Source organism: Labrus bergylta, chromosome 14 (assembly GCF_963930695.1).
Source record: "Labrus bergylta chromosome 14, fLabBer1.1, whole genome shotgun sequence".
NCBI lineage: Eukaryota > Metazoa > Chordata > Actinopteri > Labriformes > Labridae > Labrus > Labrus bergylta.
Window position 1 is genome coordinate 5361031 of NC_089208.1, and position 21596 is coordinate 5382626.

Consider the following 21596-nt stretch of genomic DNA (forward strand, 5'->3'; position numbering starts at 1 on the left):
TTCAATAGCTCTGTTGGTAGAGTAGAGGACTGTAGGGTTGTAAATTAGAAATCCTTAGGTCGCTGGTTCAACTCCGGCTCAAAGGATGTGTTCTTTCTTGATGTCAATAAGCCTGCTTTGATTGAATGGATTAGGAATGTGCCTGTCAGCTGCTTTGAAATCTTTCAGTTTATCCATGGGAAATGATGGGATTTTGTCATCATTGTGTGTCTGTTCCTTTGTCATCTCGATTTGAAACAAATTGAAATAGTTTTGCTTTCAGGTAGGGGTGATGGGGGAAATGATTTGTTGTCATTTTTGTCTGTAAATGTGGATGTACACCCCTGTAAATAATCACTGCATGTTCCCTTCGATAGCTCAGTTGGTAGAGCGGAGGACTGTAGGGTGGTAAATCAGAAATCCTTAGGTCGCTGGTTCAACTCCGGCTTGAAGGATGTGTTCTTTGTTGATGTCAAAAAGCTTGCTTTGATTGAATGGATTAGGAATGTGCCTGTCAGCTGCTTTGAAATCTTTCTATGGGAAATGATGGGATTTTGTCATCATTGTGTGTCTGTTCCTTTGTCATTTCGATTTGAAACAAATTGAAATAGTTTTGCTTTCAGGTAAGGGTGATGGGGGAAATGATTTGTTGTCATTTTTGTTTGTAAAAGTCGATGTACACCCCTGTAAATAATCACCAATCAAGGGAACATGCAGTGATTATTTACAGGGGTGTACATGGATAAACTGAAAGATTTCAAAGCAGCTGACAGTTTATCCATGGGAAATGATGGGATTTTGTTTGTAAAAGTCGATGTACACCCCTGTAAATAATCACTGCACGTTCCCTTTGATAGCTCAGTTGGTAGAGTGGAGGACTGTAGGGTTGTAAATCAGAAGTCCTTAGGTTGCTGGTTCAACTCGAGCTCGAAGGATGTGTTGTTTGTTGATGTTCAAAAGCCTGCTTTGATTGAATGGATTAGGAATGTCCCTGTCAGCTGCTTTGAATTCTTTCTATGGGAAATGATGGGATTTTGTCATCATTGTGTGTCTGTTCCTTAGTCATTTCAATTTGAAACAAATTGAAATAGTTTTGCTTTCAGGTAGGGGTGATGGGGGAAATGATTTGTTGTCATTTTTGTTTGTAAAAGTCGATGTACACCCCTGGAAATAATCACTGCATGTTGTATTCGATAGCTCAGTTGGTAGCGCAGAGGACTGTAGGGTTGTATATCAGAAATCCTTAGGTCGCTGGTTCAACTCTGGCTCGAAGAATGTGTTCTTTGTTGATGTCAAAAAGCCTGCTTTGATTGAATGGATTAGGAGTGTCCCTGTCAGCTGCTTTGAATTCTTTCTATGGGAAATGATGGGATTTTGTCATCATTGTGTGTCTGTTCCTTAGTCATTTCAATTTGAAACAAATTGAGATAGTTTTGCTTTCAGGTAGGGGTGATGGGGGAAATGATTTGTTGTCATTTTTGTTTGTAGAAGTCGATGTACACCCCTGTAAATAATCACTGCATGCTCCCTTCGATAGCTCAGTTGGTAGAGCGGAGGACTGTAGGGTTGTAAATCAGAAATCTTTCAGTTTATCCATGGGAAATGATGGGATTTTGTCATCATTGTGTGTCTGTTCCTTTGTCATTTCGATTTGAAACAAATTGAGATAGTTTTGCTTTCAGGTAGGGGTGATGGGGGAAATGATTTGTTGTTATTTTTGTTTGTAAATGTCGATGTACACCCCTGTAAATAATCACCAATCAAGGGAACATGCAGTGATTATTTACAGGGGTGTACATCGACTTTTACAAACAAAATCCCATCATTTCCCATGGATAAACTGAAAGATTTCAAAGCAGCTGACAGTTTATCCATGGGAAATGATGGGATTTTGTTTGTAAAAGTCGATGTACACCCCTGTAAATAATCACTGCACGTTCCCTTTGATAGCTCAGTTGGTAGAGCGGAGGACTGTAGGGTTGTAAATCGGAAGTCCTTAGGTTGCTGGTTCAACTCGAGCTCGAAGGATGTGTTGTTTGGTGTTGTTCAAAAGCCTGCTTTGATTGAATGGATTAGGAATGTCCCTGTCAGCTGCTTTGAATTCTTTCTATGGGAAATGATGGGATTTTGTCATCATTGTGTTTCTGTTCCTTTGTCATTTCAATTTGAAACAAATTGAGATAGTTTTGCTTTCAGGTAGGGTTGATGGGGGAAATGATTTGTTGTCATTTTTGTTTGTAAAAGTCGATGTACACCCCTGGAAATAATCACTGCATGTTGTATTCGATAGCTCAGTTGGTAGCGCAGAGGACTGTAGGGTTGTATATCAGAAATCCTTAGGTCGCTGGTTCAACTCTGGCTCGAAGAATGTGTTCTTTGTTGATGTCAAAAAGCCTGCTTTGATTGAATGGATTAGGAATGTCCCTGTCAGCTGCTTTGAATTCTTTCTATGGGAAATGATGGGATTTTGTCATCATTGTGTGTCTGTTCCTTAGTCATTTCAATTTGAAACAAATTGAGATAGTTTTGCTTTCAGGTAGGGGTGATGGGGGAAATGATTTGTTGTCATTTTTGTTTGTAGAAGTCGATGTACACCCCTGTAAATAATCACTGCATGCTCCCTTCGATAGCTCAGTTGGTAGAGCGGAGGACTGTAGGGTTGTAAATCAGAAATCTTTCAGTTTATCCATGGGAAATGATGGGATTTTGTCATCATTGTGTGTCTGTTCCTTTGTCATTTCGATTTGAAACAAATTGAGATAGTTTTGCTTTCAGGTAGGGGTGATGGGGGAAATGATTTGTTGTTATTTTTGTTTGTAAATGTCGATGTACACCCCTGTAAATAATCACCAATCAAGGGAACATGCAGTGATTATTTACAGGGGTGTACATCGACTTTTACAAACAAAATCCCATCATTTCCCATGGATAAACTGAAAGATTTCAAAGCAGCTGACAGTTTATCCATGGGAAATGATGGGATTTTGTTTGTAAAAGTCGATGTACACCCCTGTAAATAATCACTGCACGTTCCCTTTGATAGCTCAGTTGGTAGAGCGGAGGACTGTAGGGTTGTAAATCGGAAGTCCTTAGGTTGCTGGTTCAACTCGAGCTCGAAGGATGTGTTGTTTGGTGTTGTTCAAAAGCCTGCTTTGATTGAATGGATTAGGAATGTCCCTGTCAGCTGCTTTGAATTCTTTCTATGGGAAATGATGGGATTTTGTCATCATTGTGTTTCTGTTCCTTTGTCATTTCAATTTGAAACAAATTGAGATAGTTTTGCTTTCAGGTAGGGTTGATGGGGGAAATGATTTGTTGTCATTTTTGTTTGTAAAAGTCGATGTACACCCCTGTAAATAATCACCAATCAAGGGAACATGCAGTGATTATTTACAGGGGTGTACATGGATAAACTGAAAGATTTCAAAGCAGCTGACAGTTTATCCATGGGAAATGATGGGATTTTGTTTGTAAAAGTCGATGTACACCCCTGTAAATAATCACTGCACGTTCCCTTTGATAGCTCAGTTGGTAGAGCGGAGGACTGTAGGGTTGTAAATCGGAAGTCTTTAGGTTGCTGGTTCAACTTTAGCTTGAAGGATGTGTTGTTTGTTGATGTTCAAAAGCCTGCTTTGATTGAATGGATTAGGAATGTCCCTGTCAGCTGCTTTGAATTCTTTCTATGGGAAATGATGGGATTTTGTCATCATTGTGTGTCTGTTCCTTTGTCATCTCGATTTGAAACAAATTGAAATAGTTTTGCTTTCAGGTAGGGGTGATGGGGGAAATGATTTGTTGTCATTTTTGTTTGTAAAAGTCGATGTACACCCCTGTAAATAATCACTGCATGTTCCCTTCGATAGCTCAGTTGGTAGAGTGGAGGACTGTAGGGTTGTAAATCAGAAATCCTTAGGTTGCTGGTTCAACTCTGGCTCGAAGGATGTGTTCTTTGTTGATGTCAAAAAGCTTGCTTTGATTGAATGGATTAGGAATGTCCCTGTCAGCTGCTTTGAAATCTTTCAATGGGAAATGATGGGATTTTGTCATCGTTGTGTGTCTGTTCCTTAGTCATTTCAATTTGAAACAAATTGAGATAGTTTTGCTTTCAGGTAAGGGTGATGGGGGAAATGATTTGTTGTCATTTTTGTTTGTAAAAGTCGATGTACACCCCTGTAAATAATCACCAATCAAGGGAACATGCAGTGATTATTTACAGGGGTGTACATGGATAAACTGAAAGATTTCAAAGCAGCTGACAGTTTATCCATGGGAAATGATGGGATTTTGTTTGTAAAAGTCGATGTACACCCCTGTAAATAATCACTGCACGTTCCCTTTGATAGCTCAGTTGGTAGAGCGGAGGACTGTAGGGTTGTAAATCAGAAGTCCTTAGGTTGCTGGTTCAACTCGAGCTCGAAGGATGTGTTGTTTGTTGATGTTCAAAAGCCTGCTTTGATTGAATGGATTAGGAATGTCCCTGTCAGCTGCTTTGAATTCTTTCTATGGGAAATGATGGGATTTTGTCATCATTGTGTGTCTGTTCCTTAGTCATTTCAATTTGAAACAAATTGAGATAGTTTTGCTTTCAGGTAGGGTTGATGGGGGAAATGATTTGCTGTCATTGTTGTTTGTAAAAGTCGATGTACACCCCTGTAAATAATCACTGCATGTTCCCTTCGATAGCTCAGTTGGTAGAGCGGAGGACTGTAGGGTTGTAAATCAGAAATCCTTAGGTCGCTGGTTCAATTCCGGCTCGAAGGATGTGTTCTTTGTTGATGTCAAAAAGCCTGCTTTGATTGAATGGTTTAGGAATGTCCCTGTCAGCTGCTTTGAATTCTTTCTATGGGAAATGATGGGATTTTGTCATCATTGTGTGTCTGTTCCTTAGTCATTTCAATTTGAAACAAATTGAGATAGTTTTGCTTTCAGGTAGGGGTGATGGGGGAAATGATTTGTTGTCATTTTTGTTTGTAAAAGTCGATGTACACCCCTGTAAATAATCACTGCATGTTCCCTTCAATAGCTCAGTTGGTAGTGCAGAGGACTGTAGGGTTGTAAATCAGAAATCCTTAGGTTGCTGGTTCAACTCTGGCTGGAAGGATGTGTTCTTTGTTGATGTCAAAAACCCTGGTTTGATTGAATGGATTAGGAATGTGCCTGTCAGCTGCTTTGAAATCTTTCATTTTATCCATGGGAAATGATGGGATTTTGTCATCATTGTGTGTCTGTTCCTTTGTCATCTCGATTTGAAACAAATTGAAATAGTTTTGCTTTCAGGTAGGGGTGATGGGGGATGTTCCCTGTCCCCTGTCCCCTGTCATTTTTGTTTGTAAAAGTCGATGTACACCCCTGGAAATAATCACTGCATGTTCCCTTCGATAGCTCAGTTGGTAGAGCGGAGGACTGTAGGGTTGTAAATCAGAAATCCTTAGGTCGCTAGTTCAACTCCAGCTCGAAGGATGTGTTCTTTGTTGATGTCAAAAAGCCTGGTTTGATTGAATGGATTAGGAATGTGCCTGTCAGCTGCTTTGAATTGTTTCTATGGGAAATGATGAGATTTTGTCATCATTGTGTGTCTGTTCCTTAGTCATTTCAATTTGAAACAAATTGAGATAGTTTTGCTTTCAGGTAGGGGTGATGGGGGAAATGATTTGTTGTCATTTTTGTTTGTAAATGTGGATGTACACCCCTGTAAATAATCACTGCATGTTCCCTTCGATAGCTCAGTTGGTAGAGTGGAGGACTGTAGGGTTGTAAATCAGAAATCCTTAGGTCGCTGGTTCAACTCTGGCTCGAAGGATGTGTTCTTTGTTGATGTCAATAAGCCTGGTTTGATTGAATGGATTAGGAATGTGCCTGTCAGCTGCTTTGAATTGTTTCTATGGGAAATGATGAGATTTTGTCATCATTGTGTGTCTGTTCCTTAGTCATTTCAATTTGAAACAAATTGAGATAGTTTTGCTTTCAGGTAGGGGTGATGGGGGAAATGATTTGTTGTCATTTTTGTTTGTAAATGTGGATGTACACCCCTGTAAATAATCACTGCATGTTCCCTTCGATAGCTCAGTTGGTAGAGTGGAGGACTGTAGGGTTGTAAATCAGAAATCCTTAGGTCGCTGGTTCAACTCTGGCTCGAAGGATGTGTTCTTTGTTGATGTCAAAAAGCCTGCTTTGATTGAATGGTTTAGGAATGTCCCTGTCAGCTGCTTTGAATTCTTTCTATGGGAAATGATGGGATTTTGTCATCATTGTGTGTCTGTTCCTTAGTCATTTCAATTTGAAACAAATTGAGATAGTTTTGCTTTCAGGTAGGGGTGATGGGGGAAATGATTTGTTGTCATTTTTGTTTGTAAAAGTCGATGTACACCCCTGTAAATAATCACTGCATGTTCCCTTCAATAGCTCAGTTGGTAGCGCAGAGGACTGTAGGGTTGTAAATCAGAAATCCTTAGGTTGCTGGTTCAACTCTGGCTGGAAGGATGTGTTCTTTGTTGATGTCAAAAAGCCTGGTTTGATTGAATGGATTAGGAATGTGCCTGTCAGCTGCTTTGAAATCTTTCAGTTTATCCATGGGAAATGATGGGATTTTGTCATCATTGTGTGTCTGTTCCTTTGTCATTTCGATTTGAAACAAATTGAAATAGTTTTGCTTTCAGGTAGGGGTGATGGGGGATGTTCCCTGTCCCCTGTCCCCTGTCATTTTTGTTTGTAAAAGTCGATGTACACCCCTGTAAATAATCACTGCACGTTCCCTTTGATAGCTCAGTTGGTAGAGCGGAGGACTGTAGGGTTGTAAATCAGAAATCCTTAGGTTGCTGGTTCAACTCGAGCTCGAAGGATGTGTTGTTTGTTGATGTTCAAAAGCCTGGTTTGATTGAATGGATTAGGAATGTGCCTGTCAGCTGCTTTGAATTCTTTCTATGGCAAATGATGGGATTTTGTCATCATTGTGTGTCTGTTCCTTAGTCATTTCAATTTGAAACAAATTGAGATAGTTTTGCTTTCAGGTAGGGGTGATGGGGGAAATGATTTGTTGTCATTTTTGTTTGTAAAAGTCGATGTACACCCCTGGAAATAATCACTGCATGTTCTCTTCGATAGCTCAGTTGGTAGCGCAGAGGACTGTAGGGTTGTATATCAGAAATCCTTAGGTCGCTGGTTCAACTCCGGCTCGAAGAATGTGTTCTTTGTTGATGTCAAAAAGCCTGCTTTGATTGAATGGATTAGGAATGTCCCTGTCAGCTGCTTTGAATTCTTTCTATGGGAAATGATGGGATTTTGTCATCATTGTGTGTCTGTTCCTTAGTCATTTCAATTTGAAACAAATTGAGATAGTTTTGCTTTCAGGTAGGGGTGATGGGGGAAATGATTTGTTGTCATTTTTGTTTGTAGAAGTCGATGTACACCCCTGTAAATAATCACTGCATGCTCCCTTCGATAGCTCAGTTGGTAGAGCGGAGGACTGTAGGGTTGTAAATCAGAAATCTTTCAGTTTATCCATGGGAAATGATGGGATTTTGTCATCATTGTGTGTCTGTTCCTTTGTCATTTCTACTTGAATCAAATTGAGATAGTTTTGCTTTCAGGTAGGGGTGATGGGGGAAATGATTTGTTGTTATTTTTGTTTGTAAATGTCGATGTACAACCCTGTAAATGATAGCTGCATGTTCCCTTCGATAGCTCAGTTTGTAGAGCGGAGGACTGTAGGGTTATAAATCAAAAATCCTTAGGTCGCTGGTCATTTCGATTTGAAACAAATTGAGATAGTTTTGCTTTCAGGTAGGGGTGATGAGGGAAATGATTTGTTGTTCCTTTGTAATTTCGATTTGAAACAAATTGAGATAGTTTTGCTTTTAGGTAGGGGTGATGGGGGAAATGATTTGTTGTCATTTTTGTCGATGTACACCCCTGTAAATGGTAGCTGCTTGTTCCCTTCGATAGCAGTGAGCGACGGCAGTCCGACTGTTTCTGTGCTTCTGATCTCTCTGTCCCGTTCTCATCTTTCCTCAACATTGTAAGCCAATGTTCAAAAATGTTAGCTAATCGCGTGGCTGGCATTGCATCTTTGACTCCGAGCCCATCGCAGCCCTGTAAGCTGCATTGCATTCGAGCCAGTTGGAAGCTGGAGAAGTGAGGGCTCGCCGTGGTATCCCAATTGCCAGATTGTCTATGATCCCGTCCAACTATTTTTGCCAGTAGCGGAGAATCAACTGAACGGGACTTCATCTCTCAAGGTAAACTGTCATCAATTAAATTATTGTTATTCATAATACATTATTTTCCCGTAGTTAGATTGTTCATTGTGGTTAGTTTGACTGAACATATACAGGGTAAACAATCGCTAGCTAGTAAAAACTTTGTAACTTTTAACTTGACAGTGTTGAATAAGTTGACGGTAAAAAGCCGGCCAGTCGTGTAAGTTATGTTTGTATTGTATTTTGCCGTGTTAACATCATCATTCATAGCTATCGTTAGGTGTCCATTGGGAGAGATTGGCTTCAGGCTAAGTCCTGCATCTGGCCACTTCATCTAAAACAGAATATATATTTACAATTCTAAATAGCTAACTTATATAGAAATAAATAGAATCGCCCTTTTTAAAGAGCTGAAAGCGAAAGCACTTGTAGCCGTGTAGAGCATGACACACTGTGTCCTGGTGTCAACTGGATCACCTGCCCAGTGGCCCGACTGTTGTCACCTGGTGGAAGCCATCATAATCAGGCTCTGTCAGCTTCACACGAGCCCAAGGAATCAGGGAAAGGGCAGCCTGACAAGATGGACTCTCATCATCCAGGACTAGAAAAAGATTAGGCAGCTGGTCCGGGATAATGGCACAGTCATGAAGGACACCTCTCTTCAGCTATCTGAGGTGACCCAGACAACCCTTACAGTGACACAACATCAGTGAAGAGTCCAGAATATTACAAAATAGTGAATAGTAAATCTTATATTTTAACTCTCCCTGACCTTCTCTTTGCCGTTCTTCACACACTCAGACTGATAATGAGGACTTAAAACAATCACTGCTCTAAGTAGAATAAATTAATATATTAGAGCCCTCATTAGTTTGTGCAGGACAATCCTGAGGGAGTCAAAATCTATAGTTCTAGTTTCAATTATGTGAGCCTTTTACAAACCAGAGTGTATGAATATAATAATATATATAACTTGTAGATTTGATGCTGATATTGTGTAACGATTTTGTTATGTAGGATTTGTAATAAAAACACAAATTCACATGTTGGGTTTGTAGAAAGTTTAATGAAATATCTTACAAACTGTAAACTTGGAGAAAAGTTTACAAAATGGCACAATAAAAAAGATTAAGGTACATTTACAGTGGTTGGCTGTTTTTAGATTAAAGACAATTTAATAAACAGAATAGAACATGGACCTGAGGCATTATGCAGATTAAACACTTTCATTTGCAAGAACATGATTAAAATATGATTAAAATTAGGTTAAAATAAAACACAAATGTGTTACCATCCACACAATGTTGGACCTGCACTGACAGAAATCACTTTTTCTTACTGAGTTTTCTTCTATACAGCCCCCGTCCATTAACACTTTATTTATTTAAACTCTCTAAACACAAAAATACCCTCCATTATCGTCCTGGTTATCAGAAAAAAAACATGATTTTGAGTTTAACATTTTAGTCTGTTCTTTCTGTTTGTATTTTCTATTTTATGGATTTCAAAATTCAGCTTCAGCTTTTCAAACTTTACTGAGAAACTTTATCAGACATTTCACATCAGTTTGTAGGAATAAAAAATGTTTTTTTTTTTGAGCTTTAGAAACATTTCTCATTCTGACTGACATCACAAGAATCTCCTTTAGCTTGTTTTACTCAAGGAAAGTCAAGTCATGTTGGATTTTAAGACACTCGACAGCAATTATTGAAACAGAGCAGGGTTAGGTCTGAGACCTGCCTGACTGTCTAGGTCAGAGAGAGTTTCTATGTTGGGTGTGTCGTCTTGGTGGAGGGTGTTTCTTCAGGTTGCTGTGGTTTAGGAAGTGTTCTGAGCACAGGGAGCCGATGTAGTCTCCGTGGGTGGTGTCTCTGTCTTTGGACAATGTCTTCGTCTAGATTGAACACGATCAAATTTCCCTTTGGGATTAAACAAGTATTTCTGATTCTGATAGAGTGGTGTCGTTTTTGGGAGCGTCTTTCTGTCTATGGATGTTATCTTTGTTGATGTCTCTTCACAGACAGCCACTGGTTGATAGGGTCTGAGTAGCGCTCTGAGCACAGGGAGGGGTCAGTGTCTGTGTGTGTTGTGTTTCTAAGTCTGTGGCTGTTGTTTTTTTATGTGGGTAGTGTGTGTTTTCGTGCTTTGTCGGGTTCTTGGTTCAGACCGCAGGGAGGTGTTGATGTCTGTGGGTTGTGTTTCTATGTGTGTGTGGTGTTTTTATGTCTCTACGCGCGCGGGTGATGTCTCTTCTCATGCTTTCTTAGGTTGCTGGGGTCGGAAAAGCGTTCGGCGCACAGGGAACACTGGTACGGTCTCTCCCCGGTGTGGATGTGTCGGTGTATCTTTAGGTTCCAGAACTGGGAGAACTTTTTCCCACATACGTTGCAGCCGTACGGTTTCTCCCCTGTGTGTGTTCTCAGGTGAGACTCCAGGTTAGCAGGGGAGCTGAAGCCTTTACCACAGAACTTGCAGGTAGAGACTCGCCTCCTGCTGGTCCCTCCCGGAGCCTGAGCCCGATTCTGAGCCTCAGGGGGTCCCTGTACCTGATCTAAAGAGGGGGCATGGCTAGACTCCTCTGACAGGTCGATTACAGGAAGCTGCTGCTGAAAGGACACAGAAGTGTGGAAACCATGAGAGCCCTCAGCAGCCAATTCCCTCCCAGCATCGCCCAGCTCTGCTCCAATCAGAGCACCGGGCAGGTAAGAGAGGGGGGCACAGTGAGAGGACGGCCCCGGGAGGCTGTTGTCATGACAATAACTGCTTCCTCCATTGGTCCAAAGCGACGAAGTGCCATAGCTGACCTCTGAGAAGCCCCGCCCACTCTCCTGCAGGTCAGACAGCTGACTATTGGAGCTCTGTGTGATGTCATCAAACGGTAGAGCAGCTCTGAAGTCGTCTGTGCTCGACTCCACTAGACCTGCAGATGAAAAAAGAGGAAAATTATATATTTTTTTTTACAGCTGCAGTGTTTCTGTGCATTCATTAAGTGTCTGAATACTTGAAAAAAATCTGTTTCTGACTGGTTACTTTTGTGTGAAAGCCCCCGACAGTCTAAAACACAACCTGTTGGTGTGTTGTGGAGAGAAGTGATAAAAACAAACATTAGAGAAAAAAATCAAACCTCTACGTTCGTCTGATTCTGATTTAACACCAAATAAGTTTGATCAAAGATTTAAATGTTGGATTAACACATTTATGTGACATTGTGCAGAAGGATGAGACCTCACTTTGTTAACATGATGCATGGAAGGAACATTCAATCTGTTTCATAGACATTTATTCTTTTGTATTTCATTTTTTTAAATTTCTAAATATCTCTAAATAGTGTTATTCATTGCAAACAGATGAAGTCGTAGGTCTACCTGACTTTAGTTGATCTACTTCAATTTCCCTCTCTCTGTCTGGATTTAAACACAGAGATATGTTAGGGCTTCTTTCAGCAGCCACATGACGATGCTCAGACTCTAATTCTGGGAGTAAATCATTTGGACTTTTTCCGTTTGCCAAACTCTTAAAAGTGTTAGTATCAGAGAAGTGTACTACGATCCGACTTAAAGATTAAAGTTGTCACCCTCGCTGGTCGGCACCAATATGAATATTTTGGTCGTTTCACTCACCCTCCTGAATGCTGAGGCTGCGCTGAGTTTGAGGCCCCGCCCCCAGCTGCTCCACATGCTCCACCTCCTCCACCTTCACCAGCACCACGTCCTCCTCCTCCTCCTCCTCCTCCTCTTTCTGTACACACACACACACACACGCGCGCAACCATGAAAGTGAACCATGACAAAACATTTTGCAGAAACAACATTGATCAGATTTTCTCGAACTCAAATATCAATATTAGAGATGTGAGTGATCCAATCTGATATCTGTATCAGGTCCGATATTGATGTAATTTACGTATGGAATATTGGACTGATGGCGCAGATCCAGGTCACTGATAAAGAAAGATGGTCTCACTTTGGAGATGTTCAGACTGAACTGTAAGAAGTGTCCACAAATCATCACCAGGACGACGTTCAAACGAGAAGGAGCCGCTCCTTCTACATGATTACACTTACCGATAAGTTTAAAACATTTACTATAAACACCTGATAGCTGTTGCTGCTTCCTGTGTGTATGTATTTATGATAATAAAAATATCGGTATCTGTACATTTGTTTTTTGAAATCGGATCGGAACTGGAAAAAGTGTAAGTAAGTGAACTCTGCTGATAATAAACCTGATCTAAAACACTGTGAGGAATAATTCATCCCCATGAAAGTGAGCACATTTTTCAGACTGGAGCCAAAGGTCGGACCTGAACCTGGGCCGCCTGCTTTTGAAGACTTCAGCCACTGTACATGTAGCACGCTCACTAATCACTAGGCTACCTGCGTCCCGTATCATCTATTCTTTTCACTATTGAACCCTGCAAGCACATAAAGAGTTGAACAATTATTTGACTGAGTAACTTGACAGCATATGTAGACGTTTGTGGGGTGAATCCTTCTGTGATTGTCTCTAATAGAAGAGAACGCAAATTAATGCTCCTTTAGAGAGCTGGAGTCAGAGATAGGTCTTCAGAAGGTCCTTTTGTTAAATAATAATACAAATGTTCAATTATTCATCATCTCGTCAGTCACAGCTAGCCCTGCTGTAACTCCTCCCCTCTTTCTGGTCTATCTGACTGTAAGAGGGAACATCATTTACTAAAAGAACATCACCCGCCGTCTTTATTTTTAGTACCAGAAGGGACCCTCACTCCTCTCCCGCTCCACCCTTTTCTCAAATATGGTGAATTCCTGAGTTAAAAACGTTTATACTGAAACATGAACTGTCATCTCCTCAGAGCTTTTAGTTTTTAAAGAGAGATTTTATTCCATATGCACAATGCTACAAATATTGAACAGTTACAGTACACACACGCGCAGAGGATGAAGCGAGCAGAGTCTTTAGATGAAAGAGTGGAGGACGTTAAAAAAACAAAGTGAGATCATCCTGAGCCATTCAAACACAGACAATAAAACAGAGCTCATGTTCACACGCTCCTATACATGTGTCTTCATTCTGTGAGACCTTCAGTGTGAACACATTATATGATGGAGCAGAAATGTAGCTGCTCTGACATGTTGAGAAAACACTGAAACACGACTCATTAAAAACAGTCACTTTTAAACAATGTTTCTGTTTATTAAAGGTTCTGTTTCCACTCTGATGTTTCTCCTTCGGACCCTCAGCCTCTGCTGAATCATTACGCCACACAGTACCCTTCAGATAAAAGAAGGCAGCTAAGGTGCGCCCCCTGGTGTCCCCTCACTGCACACTTCAGGGTGGCTCTTGAGCTGGTGAGTCTTCAGGTTTCTGATCAGGGTGAACCCTCGCCCACACATGCCGCAGGTGTACGGTTTCTCTCCACTGTGAACCCTCTGGTGTTTCCTCAGGTTCCCAGCCTCGGAAAACGATTTCCCACAGGTGGAGCAGCTGAACGGTTTCTCCCCTGTGTGCACGCGCTGGTGGATCTCGACCTTCTTAGGCCGGTTAAAAGCTTTCCCGCAGTAGCTGCAGACAAACAGTCTCTCCTTGGCGCCTGTTCGATTGTTCACTCTGCTGCGTTCGGACACAGGCGGACGCTCGGGGAGACTGAAACGAGTCTGGCCGTTCACACCCGAGGAGGATGACGGGAAATCTGCCGCCGCCATCGAGTACGAACACGACGGCCTACTCCCTTCAGCTCCGGCCCGCGACCGCTCGTCAAGAAACTCCTCGATCGAAACGTCAGCGTTTTTCTCGGCGTCGCACAACAAGTCAAACTCAGAATCGCTGTACGGACGGTTAATGGTTTCCTGCAGAGAGCCAACAAGCTCACAGCTAAGGAGAGAGGAGGAGTCACTGACCTCCACTCCTCTGTCGCCCGCACGCCTCCTCCTCCTGCTGCCTGGGGACGGGGATAGGGTCTGCTGGGAGCTGGACTGGGTGCCCTGTTGGTGGAGGCCGGGTCTCTGTCCTGGTCCACGGGGGACACACTCGAGCAGTCCTGAAGAGAGACGACCAGGACAAAAGAATAAACAGTTCTTATTAAAAAGTCTTTATTTAGCCAACTTGTATTCACATAAAGTCTATTTCTATAGCTGTGGTATCAAACAGGTATCAATATCGTTTGATTATCATTAGAATCATATCAAAGTTTAAAATTCTGGATGATGATTTGAACCGACAGCCTGAAGTTTGTCTACTCTCTGTACTCACCATCGTCTCTGATCAGCACCTCCTCCTCCTCCTCCTCCCTCTCAGTCACCCTCGACATGATTGCCTCCACCTTCTCCTCCTTCACCTGCGCCTCATCCTCCTCCACCAGCTGCACATCTGGAGACTGCACACCAGAATAGGCCAGTATTAAAACCGGTTTAACATTCACACTACTGTCAGGTCAGGTCTGAGGATGACTGAGACACGCTCACCTTCCTCTGCGCACGCTCAGTGTGGATCAGCTCGACGTCTTCTTGTGCAGCTCGGCCCGACCACAGAACCACGTCCATCTGTCCTCCGAACGCTGCGTCTGAAAACACACAGACACATCTGTCAGAAACACGGAGAGAGTCTAATCAAATTATTTTAACTCTGTAAAGGGCTGGAACAAAAATCATGTCTCAATACTTTTTGGCTGAATTGCGATACACAATATGTATCTTGATCAATTCAAAAATATTCCTAAGTCAAACCCAAATGGGCTGAATGCCAAATGTCACACACAGGCAACTGTATTTACAGCCTCTTTCACAACGTCAACATGTACAAGAAACATTAAGTAAAAAATAGACTAACTGTTTGTGGAAAAAATAATAATAAATGAAATAAATACTGCATAATACTGTCAAATTTCCCCAAAACTCCTATCCAGGCATACCCTGAGGAATTTGAATTTGTTCTTGAAACGTTTAGATACAAGCACAAATAAGGTTTCTGTTGAACAATCTGCAGTTTCAGAATGTGTTGAAATTATTCCAAAAATCATTAAAACGTACTACTGTTGAAATAAGGCAGACATTTGTCACAGATTGCAATACGTTTCTAAAAGTGTTTTATTTTTATTTGAAGAAAGAGATAGTCATCATGTTGATTTATTGGTCCACTTGTATCTTTACTCTGACAGTTTTGACTTGGAGAGAAACTAATCCAAATAAGAGCAGAGCCTCCTCCTTTAAAATGCTCATGATCGTCACTTGTTATTGTTTTCTGCCTCACCTGTGCAGGAGGATCTGGAGGTGGAGATGTTGGCGGCCTCTCGCAGCCTGTCTCCCCCGGTGATCTGCACTCTGGGCCGGCCGCCGTTCATGGCGCTCTCCCGGAGCCTCCTCTCGGCGTTCCCCCGTGCCATCTTGAGCTCCAGCAGGTGTACCTTCCTCTTCAGGGCCTTGTTCTCCCGCTGACACTGGGACATCTGCAGGCTCACCACCGCGTAGTCATCGTCCACCAGCTTGCAGATCTCAGCCACCGCCGCGTTAGCCAGCACCTCCATGATGGAGGCCAGCTGCGTCTGGAAGGCCAGTCGGCCCGACATCCTGCCGCGGAAGAGGGCTCTGAGGCGGGTAAGGAAATGCAAAAGAACCGTGAAAGTCCTCCGGAGGTGAAGACGTTCATGAATCTGTCAAATCACCACAGAAACATATTTAAAAAAAAACCAGAGGAGGGAAGACACGGCTAGACTAACGAAGCTACTCCTCCGTCTGTTCTCAAGCGGAAACTGCAAACATCTGACGTCACTTCCTGTGCTTCAGAACTTTGAAACGAATTGATAGTTTTGCTTTCAGGTAGGGGTGATGGAGGGGAATGATTTGTTGCCATTTTAGCTTGTTAAAGCCGATGTGCTTCCCTGTACTCAGTTGGTAGAGCGGAGGACTGTAGGATGATAAAAAAAGTTTTATGACTCCTCAAACGTTGACTTGAACTCATTACGACACTAGAGTGACCTCTGTCTCGAGAACTGCTTTGCTTCCTTTAAGGTCACATAATATGCAAAATAAACTTCTTACCATGTTTTTCTAACACCACATGTGTCCCTCGTCCGTCTACAAACCCCCCAATGATAAGAAAAGTCCATCCTCTCCGTCTTCTGCCTGCTCCACTTTTCAGAAAGTGTGTGCTCAAACAGGCTGTTTGGAGATTTTCCCTTCATGACATCACAAAGGGCAGTAGCCCCTCCCCCCAGGTGGGTGACACTCCCACAGCTAAGGGTTTTGTGGTATTTTCGAGAAAGCCAGAGCCACCCAAGCCCTTCCAGAGAGGGGGCGTGGTCACACAGCTCATTTGCATATTTAAAGGTACAGACACAGAAACAGCCTGTTCTGAGCAAGGCTGAAATAAAGGGGTTTATAGAGCGCCACGGGAATGAGTCCTAAAACCCGGAAGTAAGTCAGTATTTGAGCGCCACGGGGTCTAACGTCTAAAAGTCAACGGGGATTTTGAATATGTTTGTGGTTAGACGCCTGAAATAAGGTCTGTGGTGAACACAAGCTGGAGAGATTTTGACGTTTTGTTAGACCACATAAACTACATTAGGTAATACCTCCACTTGTGAATTTAGAAGTTTTTAGGTGTCTTTAAAAAGGCGGTTGCTAACAAGCGGCTAAATGTGACTACAGTGGTTGTCGGGGACATTAAAGGTCATCACGCCGGACACAGAGGGCGGGAACTCTCTCACTAGTCGGAGATGTCTCCTGTAGGTTTAATCTTTAGGTTAAGGTGAATATTATGTTAGTAAACTATTTATTAAGCTACGTGGATTAGTTTATCGGAGATCGTCTTGAAGCGTAACGCTAGTGACGTCACAATCATCCGACCGTGGCGTAGTTAGCTTGTAGCATAACGTTAGCTTTTTACTTCTGTCGGCCGCATTAACTCTTCAAACGTCATAAAAATGGCGTTCATCTGTGAAGATTATCCTGCTGAACAAAACGCCTACGCTTCAGAAACGTGCGTTTACCACAGAGCTTATTTTCTGCAGTGATCCAAAATCCAATGAAAACATCCCATAGGTGAATTCTCGTTAGACCCCCCATGGCGATGCTACTTCCAGGTTGGCCGACAAAAATACGTCATGTGGTTTGTTCTCAGAGTGGATTTAGAAAAAGAAACTTCACAGACATGTTTCTGGAGATCTCTGAGACTTATTTTAACTTGATGAAAAACGAACACGTGACCTCTAATATCAGAATTCCCGAACACGGTGACAACAGATTATATTTGACATTTTATTGACACAAGATGTGGTACTGTGACAATGACAAATCATTAACAACAGGGTTACAGCAATGATGCTTAACATATTCAAATTTCACTTAATGCTATTACAGCCGTCTCCATTCGTTCTGTATTGCTGCCAACAGATTTGGATATAATTCCATTTGTGGGAGTGCTTGCTTCTCTAAAACCATATGGCATCTACGATAGAACATAAAGTTGGGCAGTTAGTTTATAAATGAAGGGTTAAAATGAACAGTGGGCTCATGCAAGCACACATACGTCGTTGTTTTTTTTTCATACTTCACATGGGAAAATAGTGTCACCAACACACCATTATGATACATTGATAAGCCTTCTCTGTTGAATAGATAGAGACAAGGCATTTCATTCTCAAGAGAATACCAAAACATTTGAATTAGCTACACAAATGACACGATCACTTCTCTGTACTGTACTTAAGCAACTCTGGGCCTTAGGGCGGAGACACTCTATTGTCCTAGAGAACAAAACAACGCCAACATTAGAGGTTATACTGACACATGGGGCACTACAAGATACGCTTGGCATTTCATTTGCATGTGTGCTCGGTCCTGATACTGGTTGGCTGACTAGCCACAGGTTGAAAAAGATGGAATGAAAATCAGAAAAAAAATACGGTGGCATTAAGAAGAAGAGGTGAAAACATTTAAATCACATTACAGATTTAAAGCCGGGTCAAAGGAAACACACAAGAGGTAGATGCAAAATAAATAGGAATGACAATGTAGGATGTGTAAAGCGGTGTGCTTCGATGTTTGTTTTACTGAACTGATCTGTGAGAGAAGTAGAATCACTTGTGAAGTAAGTGTGCAATTCATTTAAAAGGAGTGGCACTGGTGTGTGAACAAATGAAGCTGCTGTAGTATGAATAGTGGTTCCACGGTAATTCAAACGTTCAAGATGAAAGTAAGGGCAAGAAAACTGTGAAGCAATAAAGAGCTGCGTCTTTGTTCTTTTACCTGCAGTGTAGATACTAATTCACCGGTGGGGAAACAGCAATGACTTGCCAGGTTTGAGGAGTTACATTAAATGTTCTAGTGCTCTAACTTCTATTATCTCCTCTCTTTATTTCCTGCTTGTTTTTAAACTACTTTACTGTGTTTTATACTCGAGAAAAACAACATTTCTGTATGCAATCCTATGAAATAGAAGGAGCCTGGTTAAAGGCAGGAATGTCTGTGTATGTTTGTCAATGAAGGGTGCCTAATGGAAATGATAAGCTCAGGACACACTTCTTCTGAACATCGACTGACGGTTTTGAAACTTCACGCCCAATTACAGCAAAAGGAATTAATCGATACTTGTGTTATTATTCGGTTTGGTCAGCTAAAGGAAAGGGAGTTAAAAAAAAAAGAATTAGAAATAAATCAAAGCCAAGCGAAGAGAGAGAGCAGCACACAGTACAAAGGACACAATGGCTTCATGGAAACTGTGACTTATTCCACGTCATCACATCTTTACAACATTAAGACACCAAGTTAAGGATGGAATGGTCGTTTCACCGGTAAGTAAAATTGAAATGGAAGTAGAATAAAGGGATTCATTAACGCGTTAAACTGCCAAAAGAAAGGAAACTTCAACAAGATAGATGATCAGACGAAAAAAGGCCCCTACATTTTCATCTTTCTTTTTTTTTTATACATATCTAGCTTTACTGTTTGGATTCCTTTGTTTTAGTAGTTGGCTGCAGGTGGCTGAAAACAATAAAACACTGCTATCTGACGTCAGGACGAAGCAGAGATGTTGAGTTAAACAGCAGGCAAGTTCTTCAGCACGGAGTCGTACGTCTGGTAGACATACTGAGAAACCTCAGGGGCCCGACACTTCAGAGACAGCTGCGGAGTGAAGAGAGAAAAAACAGACTTACAACAGGAGTCATGCGCTCATAAATGTAAAGTCAATCTGAAGGATGCCATCTGAGGAGAATAAAATCTGTTTTAGAACGGGTTCACCGAGGAGAAACTACTTCTTACTTCATATTTGATTATTTTGACGTTATAGCCTTTCTAAAGAAAACCCAGAGATCACTTAAAGTCGTTTAAAGAATCACATGAATGTGTTTAAGAAAATTATATCAAAGATGATTGGTTAGTTTGCAGCCGTTTTTTCTTTCCTGATTTTCTTCATCAACAAAAAATGAAGACAGCAAGCTGTGCAGAACATCAAATGACAACATGAAAACAATAAGTCGATTTATTTTAGATTCTACTGTAAAGAAAGTGACAAAAACTAGAAAATCAATAAATTGTTAAAGCCCAGTTTTAAGCAGTAACAATAAACATCATGATACTAGTTCTGGTGAACCAGATCAGCATCAACATCAGGATGCTCTTAGTTATAATCCTTCAAGTGCTTTGATAACTGTGGGAAATATTAGAGGTAATGCATGAACTCAACAAAAAATATAACATTTTTAGTACATTTTTAATCCATTAAGATATTTTAGTGTAAAAAAAAAAAAAAAAAAAAATCGACATATTACGTTTTTAAAAATGCAAATATTTTCATGGAGAAATTATAATCTGTAACATATACGATCATTTTCTGGCACCATCACAAACTGACCACAAGCCCAACATACCAATGCACTGAATTTAACTTTCTGAATACTCTACCGTGTAGTTGGGGTTGCCAGGTTGAATGCGGAGTTCAGCCAAGATCCAGATGCCATTGGTCAGCTTGAGTGACTGGTAGAGCATGTCCTGACCTTCTACGTTTCTCTTGGCGATGGTGTAGATGTTGTTATTCTGCAGCTTCCCTGATACTGTGTCTGCAGGACCAGAATTAACATTTACATGTCATACCACTTTGTGCCACCACTTAGTAACTAAAACAGAGGAACCACACTAAAAACAGACACGACAGGCCGTAATCACTATGAATACTAACACCAATATTCACATAGTCTAATGCCAACTAAAGGCAGAAAGGGGTTTTAGGGAATTAAAGGTAACATAGCTCTAAGAGGATCCTACTGAACTGAGGCGGTAACCTTATGAAAAGGTTTTTGTAAAACACTGGGGAACCTTCAAAAAGAAACACGGGGTTGTCAGCCGTCCTGCTGCCACGATGATATTGGCACAAATAAACACAAGTTGGAGGCGTCGCTCTTTTACAGAGAAAGAGGAAATGTTGAAGCATCCAAAGTTAGGCATGCAGATGGGGGAGAGAAAACAGGAAAAAGTGTAAGAGCTTTTGAAGAGTTGGCTCGGGGGGGGGGGGGGGTTTAATCGGTCCTGCAGGATTTGTGGGGAAGGTCTTTAGGTCTCTGGATGGGTATTCTGGCCAGGGCTGAGTGTACGCACTTTGAGGGCTGCCAAGGCTTTTTGAAAAGCAACAAATGGGTGTAACTTGTTATTTAATTAACGATGATCCCTGCTGTCTGAGGAGGAGCACTGATGTTAAATGTGTTTTTTATTACAGCCACTCACATGTTTGTCTTTTGCTCTCAGCACATTTCTTCATAAATGCACATCAGGAGCTTTTAAATAATTGTATGTTTTGCAAGAAAATTGACTTTTGATAGTGCTGGTTCTCTCCTATTGTCATTGTACAGGACTGTTGCCATGGCAAACTCAACCAGTCAGCAGGTGTCAGGTTTTATACTGCATAGTTAGGTTTCCTGTAAAGAACTCAAACAGTTTGCTCAAATGAAACGACACAGTTAGAAAAAGGCACAGATCCTAACAGACAGTTGCATTCAGTAAGCAAAACACCACTTTAAATTAATGAAGACACAAAGTTTCAGCAATTAATATAAATACATTTTATGGCATTCTTCTAAAAACAAAAGATTTAGAGGAGAAAGAAAATTTAACTCACAAATAAAGTTATCATTGACTTTACTTTCCACAAGGGACATGAGAAAAATAACTGCTTACTTAAAGCCGGCTGTGTTGGCTTGTTTTAGTACGTACCTGCGTTTAGGTGACAATCCTTTATCTGGTACTGTAGCTCATTCTCATTGGGAATGTCTTTCCAGGTAGCCAAGAACACCTGTCGCTCTGAAGAAAGCAAACACACCAGCTTATCAATATTCAGAATCTAAGAGCAGAAAATAGATTTTCTCCACAGTCTTTAAACTAAAATATCTTCCTCGCTCATCCTCTCAACCGACGCAGCCCAAAAGACTTCGCCTCGTTTTGCTGAATTTAGCAA

At 41.4% G+C, this 21596-nt stretch overlaps 2 protein-coding genes and 6 non-coding genes across 10 annotated transcripts in view; 6 read left to right on the top strand and 2 right to left on the bottom strand.

Annotated features, from left to right (window-relative positions):
* The first annotated feature begins 346 nt into the window (after window positions 1-346).
* Window positions 347-434, top strand: trnay-gua (transfer RNA tyrosine (anticodon GUA)). Its single transcript is given in 2 exon segments — window positions 347-383; window positions 399-434. It is a non-coding gene; the product is annotated as a tRNA-Tyr (tRNA).
* Window positions 435-4652: 4218 nt separating this feature from the next.
* Window positions 4653-4740, top strand: trnay-gua (transfer RNA tyrosine (anticodon GUA)). The gene is given in 2 exon segments: window positions 4653-4689; window positions 4705-4740. It is a non-coding gene; the product is annotated as a tRNA-Tyr (tRNA).
* Window positions 4741-5351: 611 nt separating this feature from the next.
* Window positions 5352-5439, top strand: trnay-gua (transfer RNA tyrosine (anticodon GUA)). Its single transcript is given in 2 exon segments — window positions 5352-5388; window positions 5404-5439. It is a non-coding gene; the product is annotated as a tRNA-Tyr (tRNA).
* A 252-nt stretch (window positions 5440-5691) lies between these two features.
* trnay-gua (transfer RNA tyrosine (anticodon GUA)) lies at window positions 5692-5779 on the top strand. Its single transcript is given in 2 exon segments — window positions 5692-5728; window positions 5744-5779. It is a non-coding gene; the product is annotated as a tRNA-Tyr (tRNA).
* A 252-nt stretch (window positions 5780-6031) lies between these two features.
* On the top strand, window positions 6032-6119 carry trnay-gua (transfer RNA tyrosine (anticodon GUA)). Its single transcript is given in 2 exon segments — window positions 6032-6068; window positions 6084-6119. It is a non-coding gene; the product is annotated as a tRNA-Tyr (tRNA).
* Window positions 6120-7070: 951 nt separating this feature from the next.
* Window positions 7071-7158, top strand: trnay-gua (transfer RNA tyrosine (anticodon GUA)). The gene is given in 2 exon segments: window positions 7071-7107; window positions 7123-7158. It is a non-coding gene; the product is annotated as a tRNA-Tyr (tRNA).
* Window positions 7159-9220: 2062 nt separating this feature from the next.
* On the bottom strand, window positions 9221-15935 carry LOC109988950 (zinc finger protein 853). Its single transcript, XM_020640564.3, has 6 exons — window positions 15402-15935; window positions 14618-14715; window positions 14406-14529; window positions 14054-14193; window positions 11795-11912; window positions 9221-11094 (listed from the first exon to the last, which is right to left on the bottom strand). Exons 1-6 carry the CDS (start codon window positions 15715-15717, stop codon window positions 10403-10405), a joined length of 1488 nt encoding a protein of 495 aa, XP_020496220.2. The 5' UTR covers window positions 15718-15935; the 3' UTR covers window positions 9221-10402.
* Window positions 15936-17393: 1458 nt separating this feature from the next.
* ap2b1 (adaptor related protein complex 2 subunit beta 1) overlaps window positions 17394-21596 on the bottom strand; it is a 17882-nt gene continuing 13679 nt past the window's right edge. For all 3 annotated transcript variants that reach the window (XM_020640517.3, XM_020640516.3, XM_065962713.1), the window contains 3 exons: window positions 21356-21442; window positions 20054-20208; window positions 17394-19273 (listed from right to left, as the gene is read on the bottom strand). In XM_020640517.3, the coding sequence (XP_020496173.1) occupies window positions 19187-19273; window positions 20054-20208; window positions 21356-21442 (329 nt within the window). In that variant the 3' untranslated portion in view covers window positions 17394-19186. The remainder of the gene's footprint in view (window positions 19274-20053; window positions 20209-21355; window positions 21443-21596) is intronic.